The sequence below is a fragment of the Antennarius striatus genome, chromosome 13, assembly GCF_040054535.1.
Source record: "Antennarius striatus isolate MH-2024 chromosome 13, ASM4005453v1, whole genome shotgun sequence".
Classification (NCBI taxonomy): Eukaryota; Metazoa; Chordata; class Actinopteri; order Lophiiformes; family Antennariidae; genus Antennarius; species Antennarius striatus.
This window is the reverse complement of record NC_090788.1, coordinates 3,194,984-3,212,445: the sequence shown is the minus strand read 5'-3', so window position 1 is coordinate 3,212,445 and position 17,462 is coordinate 3,194,984. Positions and strand designations below refer to the sequence as shown.

The following is a 17,462-nucleotide window of genomic DNA, read 5'->3' as shown; positions in this document are numbered from 1 at the left end:
ATCTATGCTAGAATCTCAGCGGCTTTGACCGTGACCCGTGACGTCATACATGATGAAATAGAGGAAGGTTTGCCCACAATGGAACATAGAAATTCTGCTCAAAGCTTCTCTTTCAAACAAAGGGATGTTTGAGTCACTCCAAACATCTTTTATTAAAGCTCCGTCATTTAGACTAGAGCTCTGGAGAAAGAGCATCTGATCTTTAAATGTAGGTTATGGTCCAACAAGCCCGAGTGGGTTCCCAAAAGTCATTTTTATTCGCCTTCCAGTTGACAAAGTAAGAGGATTTGTTCATCTCTTGACGTTAACGAACCACTTATCAGTATTTTTATCTCGCCTCACTTTTAATCAGAAAATAGCCAAGTGGAAAATAACGGCGTTAAGCTGCTTTTAGCCCGAGCGGCTGCCGCTCAGAATGACAAACGTCCCTGCTGATAACCCCAGTCAACATTAAATCACACACACACCGGACGCTGGAAGTTGCAGAATGCCGGTGTATGTCGGGTCTTGTCGGGTTACGTTCACGTCCCGGTGCTTTTATTTTTGTTCGCTGTGGTCTGGATTGTGTAACTCGAAGCATCGTATCTGTAACTCAGCAGACTCTCCTGTCAGGCATCAAAGTTCAGCGCGCTAATCGATGACGGCAAAGTGTGTGAGTTTGCAAAAAAAGATTACACACAGCTCCGGTATTTTTTTTTTTTTTTTTACCACAATCCTTGACTTTAATTCCCGTTGCTGCAGGAATTGCTAAAAGCAGACAGCGGCCAATCAATGAGCTGCTTTCCGTCAGATGCATCAACCCTGGGATCAGTTTCCTGTTTTTTATTTCGGTGAAGTTTAGAGAAAAACTACATCACTGGTGTCCTCCCTGGTGGGATTCTCCCCATTTTTATTTAAATAATCTTATAATAATCATCTTCTTGTGACATCATAGTCGTCAGTCACACCCCAGGTGGGGCAGTGGGGGTGTGATCCCACCACGGTGTCTGCATTTGGTGTAATTATACAGGTAGGTGCCACAAAGCAGCGATGCCGTGCGCTCGTTTTCTCCATCTTACCGGCGTATTCCGGGTCCACATGAGGAGGGTAGAAGCGAAAGTTGATGAAGAAGGGGATGGGCATTCCATACTTGAACCACTCCACCACGTAGGGCTGGCCGTTCAGGGGGTGGGACACGTCGCATCCCAGGATGACGTTCTCTCCGGCGCGTGACGTCACAAACTGAGGCTCCTCTCGCACTCCGTGGGCACCTGAGGGGACATTCACAGGTCAAAGGTGATCTATGCGGCGGATGCGGCTGCATCTCATTTCACATCACACACACACACACTCACATACACACACACACACACACACACACATACACACACACACGCTTGCATTCTTGTTGTAGCTTCTGGATAAAAGATTGATTCCTGTTCCGAAACTGTAAAAAAAGCCAAACTAAGGTCGTTTGGTTTGTCTTGGGAAGCATCGTAATCGTCATGACAACAATGCACCCAATGCTCAATAACATATTGACCTTTAACCTCCTCCAGGACATCATCCAAGACATCTATTTGGGAAATCGTTAGCATTGCAAGGATACGATATGAGTTCCACAGGATATGACCTTCCTCTTCCTCTACTGGAATCCTATTTAAAAAATAGATATAGAAAGAGGCTGAAAATGGCGTTAAATCGCAAGAAAACTTGTTTAAATCCTAATTTTTCAAACATTATAAATGTATTTTGTTAAGTTAGCGACATTAGCTCGCCATCCCCTTCACTTAAAGCTGTAATTTCAGTTCATAAATAGGTTAAACCGTCTTAAAGGAGCGGTCTGAAGGCCAGGTCAGAACATTATCTCATTATTAACAAAAATGACCCCCTAGCCCCAGATCTTCGACCCCCCAGCCCCAGATCTTCTTCAGCTCAGAGGATTTCAATTTCAAGTCTGAAATTACCAGAAAGTGTTTGCCCTGAACATCTTGACTGATGTCTGCAGCGTTCCCGTGTTACTGAGGTGTCACGAGGTCACCTTGAACCGAGGTCAGCCTGAGCGGCGACTGGAGGTTCAACACCGAAGACGAGCTTCAGGAACCGTGAGTGTGAATACCAGACAATCTGTAAACGCATCATTATAATCACAGAGCAGTAACAGCCTGGTGGCGTTCGGTGTGTGTGTGTGTGTGTGTGTGTGTGTGTGTGTGTGTGTGTGTGTGTGTGTGCAACGCCTACGTGCAGCACACACACCGAACATGACATCACCGTATCAGAGGAAGCCGGCGCGTTGGTGATATGATGCGACGCTCTCGTGCTGCCAGAACCACATAATAACCGAGCAAGTGTGCTTTTCCCAGTGGTGAACCCCCCCCTCCCCAATCCCTCCATCCCTCCGTCACACCACCCCCACCTCCTCGCTCACGCACACGCTACCTAAAGCAGCCCCGCGTGCTGATTGGCTGCTGGTGACATCATAGCAGAGAGCACAAAAACAGGCCCGTGGGAAGGTATGACTTCACTGTTTACGGCTGATGAGACGGAGAGGGAGCGGACGAGAGGAGCCCGTTTGTTCATCCTCTCCTCCGCCCACGGGGGTTAAGCTCATTTACAATCAAAGACCCGGGGGAGGACATCATCGCACTGTAAAAAAAATTTTTTTTTTAAAAACACGGAGGTGCTGACAGGAGTGTCAGCAAGAGGAGTTAAGATTACACTCCTGAAGCCAGCGTCAGAATGCTAATGGATTTTAATGGCATATTTTATATTATTCATTAATAATTATTAATGTTATGTATTTTATATTTAGTCATATATTTATTCTACATGAATAAATTGACTTTCTTTCTTTCCTTCTTTCTATTTTAGTCAGGTTTGATGTCACCGGTGACATCAAACCGTTGAATGAGTCATTCTAAAGGTTATCTCAAAAAAGGTTTCAAAAGGTTTGCTTTTTTTGAGCAAATTGACAAAATAAAATTTTTATTAATTCACATTTCCCTCTGCAACTACTGCATGATTACTGGAACATTAAATACTAAAGACCACAAAGGAAGTCAAACTTGCACAAACGCTGCAATATTCACCAATTTATTTTGAATTTTTGTCCCCATCTGAAGTGAAAATGCACTTCATGCACCGTCTCCTACAGCTCCAGCTCATTGCATCTCCTCAGTCTGTGTCATTTCCAGCTGACGTGTGGTTTTCCCAGCTGCGAGGGCGTCAAAAACAAACTCCTCTGTAATCTGACAGAATAACACAGGACGCGTGACGCCGTGATTCTACGCGTCGGCTGGTCGGGCCTCATTTTCACACTAAGTTTGAAACGGATAAGCTTCAAAGAAAACCTGCACGTCTCCGTCTATTCCGAAACACAGATGAGATCATGCATGAGTATCTGGTGAGATGAAACGCATGAGGACGCATCACCGTTCACACACACACACACACACACACACACACACACATGTTGTGTAGCTTCTTGCTGCAGATGGGATGCTGTGTCGACACTTAAAAACACTGAACACACTCAAAGTTCTCCTGCTCAGCTGCTCTTCCAGATCCAGGCCGGCGCTGACGACCGGCCCACTCGGCTGAGTGCCAACAAAGATGAAAAATACATGAGATTTTTACACAACGTCCACCTAAATCATTGATAGCACGGTCAGTGCATTATCATACTGCCTATTATTCTAGCACCTGAACGCTCCCGCTGTATCTGATTCCAAAGTTCAACCCGGTGATGGAAAATAAAACAGCAGCTCTGTGAAATTAATGAAGGCATTAATAATGTTGCCTGTCAGCCAGGGAAAACCAAGGGGATGTACGAAGGCAGTGGGGGCAAATAATGAAACATCTTAAGACTACATTGCCCTGATATGCATGTGCTTTAGTTCCTCACAGCAGGAGAGAAAAGCTGCAGACCGGTGGTGGAATCTTATTGCTTTCTGAGAGATGCTCGAATCCCATCATCGTCGTCCAGACGCTGAAGTCCTGAGGCTAAAAGTTCAACAGAAACTACGATGGCAGCAAAACGAGGCTATAATTTAAAGTATTAAATTTGAAGTGTGAAATACGAAACAGCGGAATTCAGAGAAAAGTTCTGCTTTGGCTGACGTCTGGGATGTTAGATGTCGTCTAGGCTGTCGATTTAAAAATACTGTAAAAGAACAAAAACCTTGATCCCAAAGTAAGAAGCAGCAAAAAGGGGTCGTTTTCGTTCATGTTCAACATCATTAACAGCAGGGCTCATCAGTTAAAGCCCCCCGGGGTGAATCCAGGGGGTGGAGGGGTTGGTGGGGGGGGGGGCTTCTTTTGAGATCACACAACTGGAAAAATTTAGATGTTCAGGAACTCATTAAAAAGACTTTGAAACGGTGTAGATATTGCGAGACAGGTAAGGCCGATACATACATTTTGCAGTTTGACCAGCCAATCATCTAACATGATCAGGAAGTGACATCATCAACCATCTAAAAAGCTGACGGTGAAGACAGGAAACACATATTTTCTGAACGGCATGCTTTCGACCAGACGCTTTAGTTGGCTTTAATAGGGACAATCTCTCCCTATAATAAAGTGGTGCTTAAACTTACTACCAGCGAGGCGACTGCACACAACAACAAGGAAAAAAAAGTCACTTCATTTCTCGTTGTAAAAGAGGGAATTAAAGACACACATTAAAACGGTTTCCCAACCCAGAAGCATCAAGAGCCCATTAAGAGCCTCTATTCCCGCATCAGATCGAAGACGAGTATAGTTTCACGCCAATAATGTGGGAAGAGTTCTGGGCGACACCATTTATTTTTTTTGCAAATACCTCTTGCAGAAAAAAAGCAATGCATTTTGGGGGAGATCTGTAAATGATAATAGATTGTGAAAAGCTGTGATTTTGAAGCTCCGTCTCAGTTTAAATTGGGTCCTCCCAGTTAAAGCCAAACATTTTTTTTTTTTTGCCTATAGGGTTTTGGAAATCGTAACGCTGCTTTGCGTTTGTCAGCTTGCGCTGGAACCCTCAGATACATCAGGGTGGCTTAAAACACTAATGCTGCAGCAAAAAGGATGGGGGACTTGACCTAATTCTGGTCTTCTGCTCCACACTCCCACCCCTCGTCACTTCAATTCAAACGAGATTTTTCAAGGGTACAGAAGCGTCCAATCCTTCTCGCATCGCATGTTGGGTAAAAGCAGAGAAAATCCGTTGGTTGTAGAGATGAAATTGTAACACGCCAAACATTTAACACAGATGGGGAAGCGAGACAACGGAGTTGACTTTCAAAGGCCTTTAATCCTGGATCTAATTTCCATTTGTTGTTAGTCCACGCAAACGGCTGAAGCCACCGGTCAAGGTGAACGTCGACAACTGCTTCCAAACAGACCTCAGTTCAGCTGGTTCTACGGTGGCTTTAACGTCAACATACGGAGTCCTTCTTGTCTTTTTGTGCAGAATGTGAAGAAACTGGATGTCATATGGATCTCCTGGCAGGGGTATCCACTAAAAGTTAGCATGCTAACTACCTAGCCTCGTCACTTTGCACTTCAGGAGGTAATACCAACTCCTGAGTTGTGGTTGGAAGTCGATCACATTTGCACAGTAAAGTTATTGTCTTCTCACCCCCTCTGCCCCCTTTTGCCAATTGCCAATGTGGAAGAAGCAAACTCTTAATTTCCTACAGGTATCTGAATGTTCCTTCCTAATAAATTATTTAGTTTAGACAAGCTAGAAACCTCCTGAGATCATCAGGGTGGCAGATTGTTCATTTATATTTCCATTCATTCAAATACTGTCAAAATAAACTGCTTGTAAGAGTCTTTTTGTTCGTCGTTTTTGGGGGATCCTGGAGTCTTGGATGTGGGGTTTGTGTGGAGGAAAAAGAAGTGTTTCTGAGCCTCTTACCTCCTGTGGCCTGGCAGGAATTAAGGCCAGATGGCTGAGGATGGATAAGTTCAGGAACACTCACAACAAATCGAGAACTACTACGTTGACACTGATATTAGTTTTGGTACAAAGAGAGCATTTGACAAACAAACGACTGGTTCGTCTCGGCGACTCCAACCAGCAACAACAGACTATCCTGCATTACAATCTCAATCATGAAAGTAAACCACATTAGACTGAATTACACACTACATATAAATATATATATAAACACTGAATCTCATTCAACAACACTTTCTTTACCGAGGAGTTAATGGGAGAAAACGCTGGTGGTGACGGCTGTGGAGATTCTCAGTCATCCAGGTTGCTGGTGAGTTTACTCCCTGCTGATTACATGAATCTTGTGTTCACAGCAGTTGCTTTCACATCTCTGCCACATCTACACACCCCTGACACGGTTTGTCTGCTGAGGTGAGAAAGCGATAGTCAACCTCAGAAAGCCACGGATCCAAGTGAAACCTGGACTATTATAATAGACAAACACATAGATTTCTCGTGGAGCTTCAACCTGCCTCGCTTTCCAACCATCGTTTGGCTAATTTGGACCTAGAAGTCTCCTCTCATTGACGACCACTCCTATAAGCTAACACTCCGAGCTGTCACGGTCCTTAGGAATAAAGTGGATAACGCTGGACATCCAGGCCCAAACACAATCTCCCCCTCCAGTCCTACCACTTGGCTCTACCCCTTCATTTTGTAAGCCGGCGTGTAGGTTAGCGTGTCCCCTTCCTGTCTGGGAAGGAGGGGCAGGCTTCGTCTAGACTGTAGACTCTAGACTCAAATACTGTGGGTGAGGCTTCAGAATGGATGCATGGACATACTATAGGTAGGTTTTCTCCAGCAGCAGAACATTTAAACACTGGTGATGTAAAGGTTCTACAGAGTCTTGGTGTTCGGTAACAAAGAGTCTTTTTTTATCGGTTTCTCATTTTCCTCTAAAAATCCTCAGGTCTCAGAGCTCCTCTGTCTGTTGATGCTGCAAAGCAGCTGAGAGTGGACGGCTCTATTTTTAGATCACAGCCGAACTATGAATTATAAAACTAAAAAGTTTGCTTTCGCTTCGGCTTGTCTGTCAGAGTTTCAATTTGCCCTCACAGCGGCACGTCGAGAGGCGGGGAAGAGCTGGATTTAAGTAGATTTGAATAAGATTCCCTGCAGCATCACATTTAGATGAACCACATTAAGGACAGGAGGACCCATCCATCCATCCATCCACCCGTCACTACTCCCACCCGTTGGTTCGCATTATGAAAGCATGCCTGAACACTGAGTGCAGCAGGAGGACGCTGGGAAAGAAATGCAGCCCATAGACTGGACGATCTCAACAAAGGAACCATTGTTCCACCAGCACGAACATTTCAGCCATCAAGCCCTGATTTCATCACATTGGCTTCCTGTTTCTGAGCATTAAGAATAAGGGAGGGAAGTTATTTATAATAATCATTACATTATTAGTCAAGGAGCTGCAGGGATTCATCGCATCAAGTTTCATGAACGTCAGCACTGCTAAATTTCACTTTTAAATATTTGACGTTTTGGTTTTTCCCCACAGGAGGAACATTTCTAATCATGTTTGTGTGAGAACACACACACAGGTTCATGTGCAAGTTAAAATGACAACAGCCATTATTCACCGCTTCAACAAAATGCAAATAGCAACCCTATTTATCACAGCAGTAACTGCTGCAGAACTTCTGCCCTTGAATCTGTGATTCAGATCCGGTCGCCTTCAATCCAGAACCTTCAGCCTGTGGAGGAGTTAACATCTGGCAGCAACCATGGGGAGCGCTTGGTTGGAAACAAATCGCTCCGGTTATAAGAGCCATCGCTCCGATTAGTCTCCATCTGTCTCCTCAGACCTGACTTGTGTTTGCCGACCACAATCAATGAACAAACATGTCTTGGAAAACCCTAAAGCTTACAGCGTCCCAAGGACTTCCCACTGATACAACTTTTCCCCTCATGTGTGCATTTATTTATTAGCGTTGTGTGGGTGTCGTTGGTTTGTCAAGGTCACATCAGGTCACGTTGTGATGTCACAAAGTCACTTACATGCACCAACCAAAGGTTCAACCCCTACCTCAGGGGCAAATCCATAAGACAAGGGATAGGGTTGAATTGGGATTAGGTGCATGCATTCAGTAGATGAGGCTTCCAGTAGTGTATTTTCTAATTATTTTATGCAATGACGGAATGAAATAGGTTGAAGTCACCCGAGTGGCGCAGCACCTGCCCACATGTTTGAGTTATCACGCAATGCGTCTTCTAAAAGGCAATCGTTAAGAAGCAGTTATTGAGTCAATAATTAACTTTGAGAGACGGACGAGAAATATATCGTGAAATTTCATCATCGTCTCCCGAAGACTAATGTCAGCAGAGCAGAGAGGCCCCGTCTGTTTCTGCACCTACTGGCCTCTACTGCTGGAGATGTCACATTAATAACGTCCACAGGAAGGGGGACGTAATGCGTACTTTCAAGCTAATTCATTAATTAGTTAAAGCAGGTAATGAGTTAAAATATCATGTAGGTAGTTTATCTTTTCTGACTGTTACGTATTTTGTTCACGAGATGATATTTAAGACGTTGCCTAAACTACTTATACCTCCTCTGGGATAAATTACAAGTAAGTGTACAGGTGTTGGCTAGACGCTGTTAATATTTTAGGACTAATTACCACAACAACGACTTTGATCATTTGTCTGTGGTATGTGCTACAAGTTGCATCAGTCCAACAGTGTTGCCACGTAGATAATGTTCCACAAACCGTGCCACAGACATTGCTTTGTCAACATCATGCACCAGTTCTCTAAGATACCCATATGGAACCTTGGCTTTAAACATTTGCCTCTGGGCCAGTCGTATCGGGGTGTGAGGCTCGCAGCGTTGGCTGAATTTAGTGGAGCGCAGCTGAAACTATGGTGAGGTATCTTATGGCCATATCCAATGGACGCTTAATGGGTCTGGAGAAGTCGGCGTGGAGGAAGCTGACGGTGCTGCATCAGTAGGCCAGGCTGTAAAATGAGACAGGGGAGGAAGTTCAGCCAGCTCAGGATGGCGGGAGGAAAGGGGTGGCCGAGGGGAGGGAGAGCGGATGGCAGTGTTCACAGGAAATACACGGGACTAGACAGGAACCATGATGCATGTTGGCAATTAACAAAAACCACACAGTTGGACTAAAAAGCCTCCAAATGAAACGGGCAGACTTCAGAGGGAGCTGCTGGTGAGCAGCGAGGAAGCGCCGTGAAGGCATCTGTCGCCAGCGGCATCATCACTGTGAAGTTACAGTCACAGAACTGGACAGTTTAAATGGGACGTGACCACCGGGGGCGCAGCAGAAGCCTCGGCCTCAGGACTTACTGTCCAACAGAAATAAAGCGAGTCATGTCCAGAATTAAGTTCAAAATAATGGGATGAGCTGCTTTAAGGTCTGTAAATTGATATTTGATGAGATGTGGACGGACCATGAACCCTTCCACACTGGTGAACAAAGGTAGCCTTAAATACCCCCTTTTGGTGAGGGTATGAAAGAATAAATACAAGGTTTAAATGACCCGAACAAAAATCGGCAGAACCATACATAAAGTTTTATGGAAAAAATACATACAAACATAATGTGGGACAATTCCCCCTCATAGGATTTCAAATTATAACTAATTAGTTTTCATGTAATGTAGCCGCAAGAACTAATGTGAGAGAAGAGGATGCAGAAGACAGGGTTAAATGGAGGCAACTGATTCGCTGTGGTGACCCCTGTAGGGAAATGCCGAAAGGAGAAGAAGAAGAACTAATCAGTTTTCATCCCAACCTCTATTTTCAATATCTTCTCAAAGACAAAGTCAACTTTCAGAGATGTGCCGGGTCAGTGTTCCCTGACCACAGCAGAAGGACGACAGCAATTACTTGCCGGACAGCTAGAAGACGAGTCCGCTGAAGGGCGTTGGGATGGAACATCCAGAACGAATGCCTGAGAGGAAGACCTTCCTGAAACACTGCGCTGTAAGGACTGCTCCAGGTCAAATGCTTGATCTTGATTCCCAGGCTATGGAGACACGTAGAGGTTCCAGTCTGTCCATTCACGCATCTGAAGGGTTGCTCTGAGGCAGGTAGTGAATAAAACAGAGCTGATCTCTTGATTCCAGCCAAAAGACTATGGCTTAACTTTAGTCTCTGCTAGCGCCAGTCGTGTAGCCGACTCACACCACCCTGTCCTGCCTGAATGGAATTAACAGACAACCCCAGGACACTGAATGATAGTGCAGACGCCTGCGGCTGGTAACCGACTGCCTGAGGTAAAAACAGCTAAGCTTTTGAGACTTTTCAAATGAACGAAGTGGATGAATAGACATACGCCATTTTCAATGAAACAGACACCAGTCCAAACTGACACTGGAGCGTCTCTTGCCGAAAGTATTTTCCGTCATTCATTCACCGACTAGTTCAATGAACCACAATGGCGGCTGCTGGTACCTCAAGGGGACTGACGGCAGCCACCCGCCCCTGCTTCCTGGCCTAAATACCAGGGTGATTGACGTCTAAAGGTTGGTGACTTTTATGGAGAGAGACATTTTCCCCAGGCAGGAGGGTGTTAGTCTTCATTAAGCTCAGTGGGAGTGAAGGGTTCTCCTGCACATGGAGATTAGACTATTAGACTGCACAGCCATACATGAACCGTGGAAGTGAAAAAGATGGACGAAATCATTGCTGCATTATCAATCAATCCCAGCTCCTGATGATAAAACGGTGTTTTCACCCAGCCCTTTGCTCTGTCCTGCAGATTTGGCAGGGTTAAAGAGAAGAATTGGAATTTGGCCTGAATCTGCTACCCAGAAGTCGGGTCAGGGAGAGCTCTGCTCACAGAGACTCTTGAAAGACAAACAGCAGAAGAAGGAAGGAGGAGACCATCTACAGCCATCAAGCTACCTCCTTCTTCTTCATTTTGCTGCTCTGGTTCTCAGAATCTCCTCCAGGAGAACATTTCTCAGGTTCATTTCAGGGATCGCTGTTTGAGGAAGTGCTTTTGGTCAAAGAGCATCTGAAAAGTCTTGAACGGTGGTATAATGTCACCTTTTCCACCATTTTTTTCTGTTGGTATGAGGGTGTAGTATCTAATTAACCACCACCCAAAAAGTCTGGATAAGAAATAGTGGCAATAAAACTGTGGAACTAAAAAAAAAGACAGTCTTTCATATCTGTGAAGCAGTGAAAAGTCAGCTCTGCATCAAGTTTAAAGCAGGAATATTACGTCTGAAAGTATCAGATTGCCAATGGATCTGTGTGAAAGGAGCTTTAAAATAAAGATGCGTCTTCTGATTCTGATGAGACATCAATCCAGAGATACGCTTCATCTGAAGCCACCCGACTCCATCCGTTTCAAGTTTCAACTGCGGAAGGCAGCGCTCACACACATGACCAGACACACACACAAAAACACACTTCACACACATCGAGCAGTGAGGAAATGCTGAACAGCCACAGGACTGAAATCCACAGAAGAGTCTCCCCTTTCTTGGTCAGCAGCTTTGTTTTTGCCAAGCAGCCACCCACCTAAAGGGAGAACACTCATTTAGTGATCAGAGTGTGGGGCTCAACAAAAAGCAAAGGGACCGGCAAAAGTTGCTGGGAGTTAATTAGCCACATGGCTCCTCGCCAGTGCTAATTACACATGCATTTTACCCAAAAAGTACATTGTCGATCTCTGGAGGCAGTCCAGGGTGACGAAGCATTCCCAATCCCATCAATCGTCCATGTAAAGAATCTGATCAATCGTTATCGTACGATGCTTTCCAATCCTTTCTATTCCATTGTCTAGTTTTGGGGGTTTTTTGGAAGCTCAATAAAGCACCAAATTGGCACAGAAAGAAAGCTGGAACTGGGGCGGTCCAGATCCAGAGAGGCAGAGGAATAAAATACGTGCTAACCCGTGAACTGGCACCACAGCAGCTCATGTTAGCAGTCAACTACTTCCTGGTTTATATGAAAGCATCAGACTTTTGATCACACATGAGGTTTTTTGTCGCGGTGGATAGCAGGAGGAGATGAGAAGGAACTTGCCACACATGCCGAAACACGTAGCGTTGCCTTGGTTACCAGGTGATCTTACATAAACAGCAGCTAAGCATCGCTAATCGTTGACAGATTGCAGGAGAATTTCCTCTCAGCTGTAGAGACCCACCAGATGGATTCGACAGCAGTTTCGTTTTTGATGTCGTCACAAAAGCCGGTCTTTTTTTTTTTTTTTTTGTAATACCAATAAACCACGTCAGAGTCTACTAGAAAGCAAACTTAGAGCTTCCTCTGAAAGGTCCTCCTCTAAGGACGTTCAATCGAGCTCAGACAGAACCAAAAGAGTGAGAAAAGAGAACCTGGACACGAAGCTTTCAAACATTCACGATAAAAAAAATGATAAGTTCTTTTTAGTTCTGGAAAAAAAAATATTCTAAACAACTCACCCTTTCAAAACGGACCCTAATACCTTCCACCCCCCATAATTCATCTAAGTGGGAAGGGGCAAACACTAAATGCATGGCAGCTTATTTGTAATTAATCCAACTGTTAGTGGGCATATGTTCAGATCCTGGTTAAAGACACACTGCTCCCTGAGGGGATGCTTGCATGTCGACATGTGTGTGTGTGTGTGTGTGTGTGTGTGTGTGTGTGTGTGTGTGTGTGTGTGTGTGTGTGTGTGTGTGTGTGTGTGTGTGTGTGTGTGTGTGTCTGTGGATAAGGGCAACAAGTGGGTGTGTCTGGCAGCAGACGGTTGCTGCAGCGAGCGTCCCAGGCCTCCGCTAAGACAACCTGCCGCCTCGCCTGCCCGGCCGTGCTGAGGGAGGTCAGTCGACGCCCGGAGGAAAAGGAGTTCATCCGAGTGTACGGAAGAAGAGGATGACAGGACGGAACGGGACAGGAGAGAGATGGGAAGGGGAGGGGGAGGGCAACGAGTCTCCTGGGAGAAGCGAGCGAGGCGGGAGGAGAAGGAGGAGGGATGGAGCAAGGTGAGGAAGAGAGGAGGTGCAGCAGCCGGGCTGGGATCCAGGGTTATCGCTGACAAACGTGGAAGCGTTCGCCAGCTACCAGCTGGAGCCGGCAGGAAGCCGTCCCGCGCAGTTCCTGTTGGCTGGCGTGTTTGCGTCTGTCCGGCGTTGATGCGTGGCACAAAGACCCAAGTCATCAAGTGGCCAAAAGGGCATCAGCCCCAAAAGGGCAGCAAGCCTGTGCAGCCGCTCCTCCGCTGGCGTCCAGAAGAGAGTGGCTCCCTTCTGCCAAGTCGCCAGCGGTCCAAATCAGGAAGGACGACAACTACAGTCACTTAAAACCATCTACCTCAAGTAAATGCTGGAGGGAATCTTCTCTTTGAGTCATATATATCACTATAATATAAATATAGCCTTGTAAAAAAAAAATTCATTGGTGATGTTTAGTTCAGAAAACATCAGGAAACGACAGGAGTTCAACAAAACCAGCAATCAGCAGAATTTAAGGTGAGAAAACACACATTTGTGTGTATGATGAAATGATTGGATCCAAATGGGCAATGCAGTCTCTCCTGGTCTGTCTGTCTGGGGTGGGATGCTAAGCTAATGTTAGCCTCGATAGCTTTGGACATTTCTGTCTGTGTCAAGTCAACAATCGCCATCTTGTCACCGTCAAAAATATTTAGCTTGACAGAGATCACGGCTGCTTTCAGACGTTTCCTTTTCTTATATGAGCAGTAAAATTTCCTCCGCTCCCAGAGGTCTTTGAAGTGGACATCCTGTCACACCAAACCCCATTGAAAAGCATGGGTTTTTATAACAGGAGCACATTTTTTCACAATAAAATCTACACCTCCACCATCATTGATGATCTTTTCCCATTAATTCACATCTCCAGACTCAATCGGCACACATTGAATTTATTTATGAGCCTCCTATAGGGGCCTCCAATGTGTTCATCACACTTGACCATCTTCATTCCTGACGAGCTAATATCACACACATCTTCTCACACACGTTCCATCCCGATGTCAACGCTTCACACACTCACAACTCAGTCCTGACCACTATGCTGACGTCACCACTGACCTGGGAACGGTTCAAACTCACCTGAATGCGGCGCCGGCTCGGGAGGCGCTCCCCCTAGCGGCCGGAGCCGGTACAGCAGCGCTTTTCAGCACAAGAACAGCTCCCCAGGAACAGGTTAATCCTATTTTAGCATTTTAATGACATCTCTCCAACCAGCGAGGCATGCTAATCACATTCGCCGCCACACTGCACGAAACGCCGGTGCGCAAACTCAGCGAAACCGGCTGATGTTACCCGGGAGCTCCGGGTGGAGGAAACAACTCACACATCTTGGAAAGAAAAAAATAATAATTTTTTTTTTTGTCAGATTAGATCGCCTGCAAAATATATCACTCTGCAGCCCACAAGCGTCACGACTCCGACACGGCAATTCATCACCGGGAAAAACTCCATGGTGCATTACAGAGGGAATTAATCCCACCACCAACCGAGGAGTTCCCCCCCCCACCCCCATTCCTGCTCCGGTTCAGCCACCATACACCGGTGCGGCTCCGTGAACGCATACCGGCCAGCCTCCGCTCAGGTGCGGCTGATGGGAGCACACGGATGAACTTCATGACGTCAAGTCTGACATTATTTCACACACAAGCGACATGGTTTAAAGTTCAAAGACAAGCAGGAAAAATAAAGCAAATGATGGGTTTGGAAGCACCGGCGCTGGGGGGTTCGCACATCCTGCACTTCAACTCACCTTGAGCGGCTGTTCCTCGGGTGCTGAATACACTTGCTATCAAAGTGGCCACATACCAAATCATAGTACTATTGCCGGCCAGAAATAAACCTCATCATATCTCAAAGTGCCCCTTTCGGTAAATCTTTCATGGCCGAGTCCTGGTCCAGGACGAACTGAAGCGAGCCGGTCTCCTGTTCACTTGTTAGCCGAGCCCCGGACACTTTTCCATCGGCGCTTTCCCCTCTCTCTGCCCCTCTTCCTCGGCTCTCCTCTCGCATCCTGAGGACGGATCACCTGCGCCAATGGGACGAGAGCAGAAGAGGCGGCGAAACCAAGCGAGAGCTTTTAGTTTACCGCGGCCCCGCCTTTACCAGCGTCTGATTGGTAGATGACGGACAGATACGGTCGATGATTGGTTAGCTGAGTTGTCGCTTTCCAAGTTGAAGTGTTGCATTCAGGGAACTCGGATTTTAAGGTTCCACTCAAATTGGTGGTTTCTTGCTTTGTAAATTTCATTTCATTCACCCATAAGGTAATATATTTAAAATTAAATATTGTAATAGCATTTTTAGATGCAGCTTGCGTTTCAATAACGAAATGTGAGGCAAAAATATTATGTGAAGCCAAAAAAATAAACATTCATGCCTTTTATTAAACAAAACCGTAATGTTAGTCTAACATAGGAAGTTATACATGTTTTAGTGAGAATGAAGTGGTTAACATTAATTAATTATAACAAATCAACAACCAATTAGAAGTTATTCTATTTGGTTGTTAATTTAGTTTGTGAATTTCCCAGTTTGAAATCAATGAAGTTTATCTATCTCTCTATATCTATACTATTGACTTCTGTATCAAAGAGCAAATCTGTGCCACAGAATTATCCGCAGAGGGTAAATTTCAACAGGTAGTCACCTTATATTCTATTTTACGGAAGCTACTCCTGTTTTATTTCTGGGTTGTTGTTGTTTTTTCATTCAATACATCTATTTTGAAAAATATGCATTGCAAAACTCGAAGTTTCTAACCCCTTCAATTTGTGTGCCTGTTCCGTTTTTCGCGGATGCGGTGAAGGCACCACCGGAGGGAACCGTTCAAGGTGGGTTGGAGTGTGAGGCCAAAGAGAAGCTGCGGCATCATCCTGCGTAATTAGAGGAGAGGAATCCTCCAGCCTGAGCATCCTCACATCCCCACATCCCAAACATGAATCCATGTTGAGGGATTGGACATGATGTTTAGGGATGAAAGGACAATCACATAATCAATAATCAAGGACCTCTATATGAATCACTGCAACTTCTGTGACTCATAAAGGTGAACAGAATGCTTCACACAGTCACTGGTTTGGTGACTCAGTCAAAGTATAGTTCGTGATTCAACTGACTCATCTTTTTTTTTATTGTGTGTGTTTTATAATAGAGTCCTTTGTAAAAAATTGTTCATTAGGTATCGGGGCTGTCAAACTCATTTTTACCGAAGGCCACATCAGCATAATGGCTGTCCTCAAAGTGCCAGATGTAACTTATAAATGTAACTAAATGTAATGCAAAATGAATGTAACTACTCCTTAATGTTAAATAACTCTGAATTTTTTACTTATTCGAGTTACAAAAATTAGTTGCACAGAAAAAATATCTTTGCTTGTTGCTCTGTTATAACAAAAATCCTTTTGTCGGGTTATGAAACCCAGTGAAGTCCATCAATCCAGGATCAGACTATACAAGAGAATAAAGAAAAATAACATCAAACACAAGTTAGGACATGAACTTTGTTCAAGCTGTTTTTGTCAAAGTTAAAATGGACTTAATTACTGCATTGTGGGAAATGTAGTTTTGGTCAAAACACACTTTTAACCTATTTATTTTTAGACAGTCTATCCTTTTATGCTCTCACAGGCCACATAAATTGATGTGTCGGGCCACATTTGGCCCCTGGGCCTTTTGAGTTTGACATGTGTGCATTAAATGTTGATAAAAAATTTTAAGTAAAGCAATATTTTTGAGGTTTCGGGCCCTGCTGGTGTTTTTACGGTCATCATGATATCCGCTGTTCTTTCCTTGCCTTGAAGTTACTTTGGAGTCGGAAGATAAACATGGAAGTCTGTCGCCTCGACCCCATTGATCAGTCGCTACAAGTCCAGGTTCAAACCATCTATCTACGGACTTCATGTCTTCTCCGGAGCTCCCTTGATTTTTATTTCTCCTGTATTCCCCAGTCCCCCCGGCCTGGGTTTGCTCGTGTTTGGCTCCTCTGCAGGAGGCACAGCCAGGAGAGCGTGGCGGCATCAACCCTGACGTGTCAGCATCTCAGACGGAGACGTCAGCGGATGCAGCTGGAGGCCGTTATCCTGATTCTCAGCAGGCACGGCGGCCCGTCTGGTGATGGGGGGCCGAGCTCGCAGCTGTCACACGGAGCAGCAGCGCTTTAAAGGAACCCTGTGAAGTGCAAATGGGGTATTCAAATTCAGCTTTCATGATGTTCTGTGATCTACCCAACCGAACTCGGCTCCACTCTGGTTCTGGTCCCCCCCCCCCCCGGTGATAAATGGGCCAGGTGTGACCCATGAATGTTTGGGGGCTCCTGGATGTAAAACACACTGAACTAATGAAGTAACTGATGGGGGGGGGGTCAGGGGTCACACCAACCAGCTATTAGTCAATTAGTGAATCAACGAAAACAATAAAAAATAGTAATTTTCATTTAATTTTTTCATTTAGTTGCAATATTTTAATGTAAGAAGTTAAATAGGACTTTATTTGAATGAGGGATGAACCCAGAAATGTGCAGACGGGGTGGGGTGGGGGGGTG

General features: G+C 45.1%; 1 protein-coding gene across 1 annotated transcript in view; it reads right to left on the bottom strand.

The window, feature by feature from the left end:
* The window catches only part of igsf9bb (immunoglobulin superfamily, member 9Bb), a 47,454-nt gene extending 32,643 nt beyond the window's left edge, over nucleotides 1-14,811 (bottom strand). The window contains exons 1-2 of the mRNA XM_068331500.1: nucleotides 14,673-14,811; nucleotides 1,059-1,250 (exon numbers count right to left, since the gene is read on the bottom strand). Of these exons, the coding sequence (XP_068187601.1) occupies nucleotides 1,059-1,250; nucleotides 14,673-14,736 (256 nt within the window). The 5' untranslated portion in view covers nucleotides 14,737-14,811. The remainder of the gene's footprint in view (nucleotides 1-1,058; nucleotides 1,251-14,672) is intronic.
* Nucleotides 14,812-17,462: the final 2,651 nt, after the last annotated feature.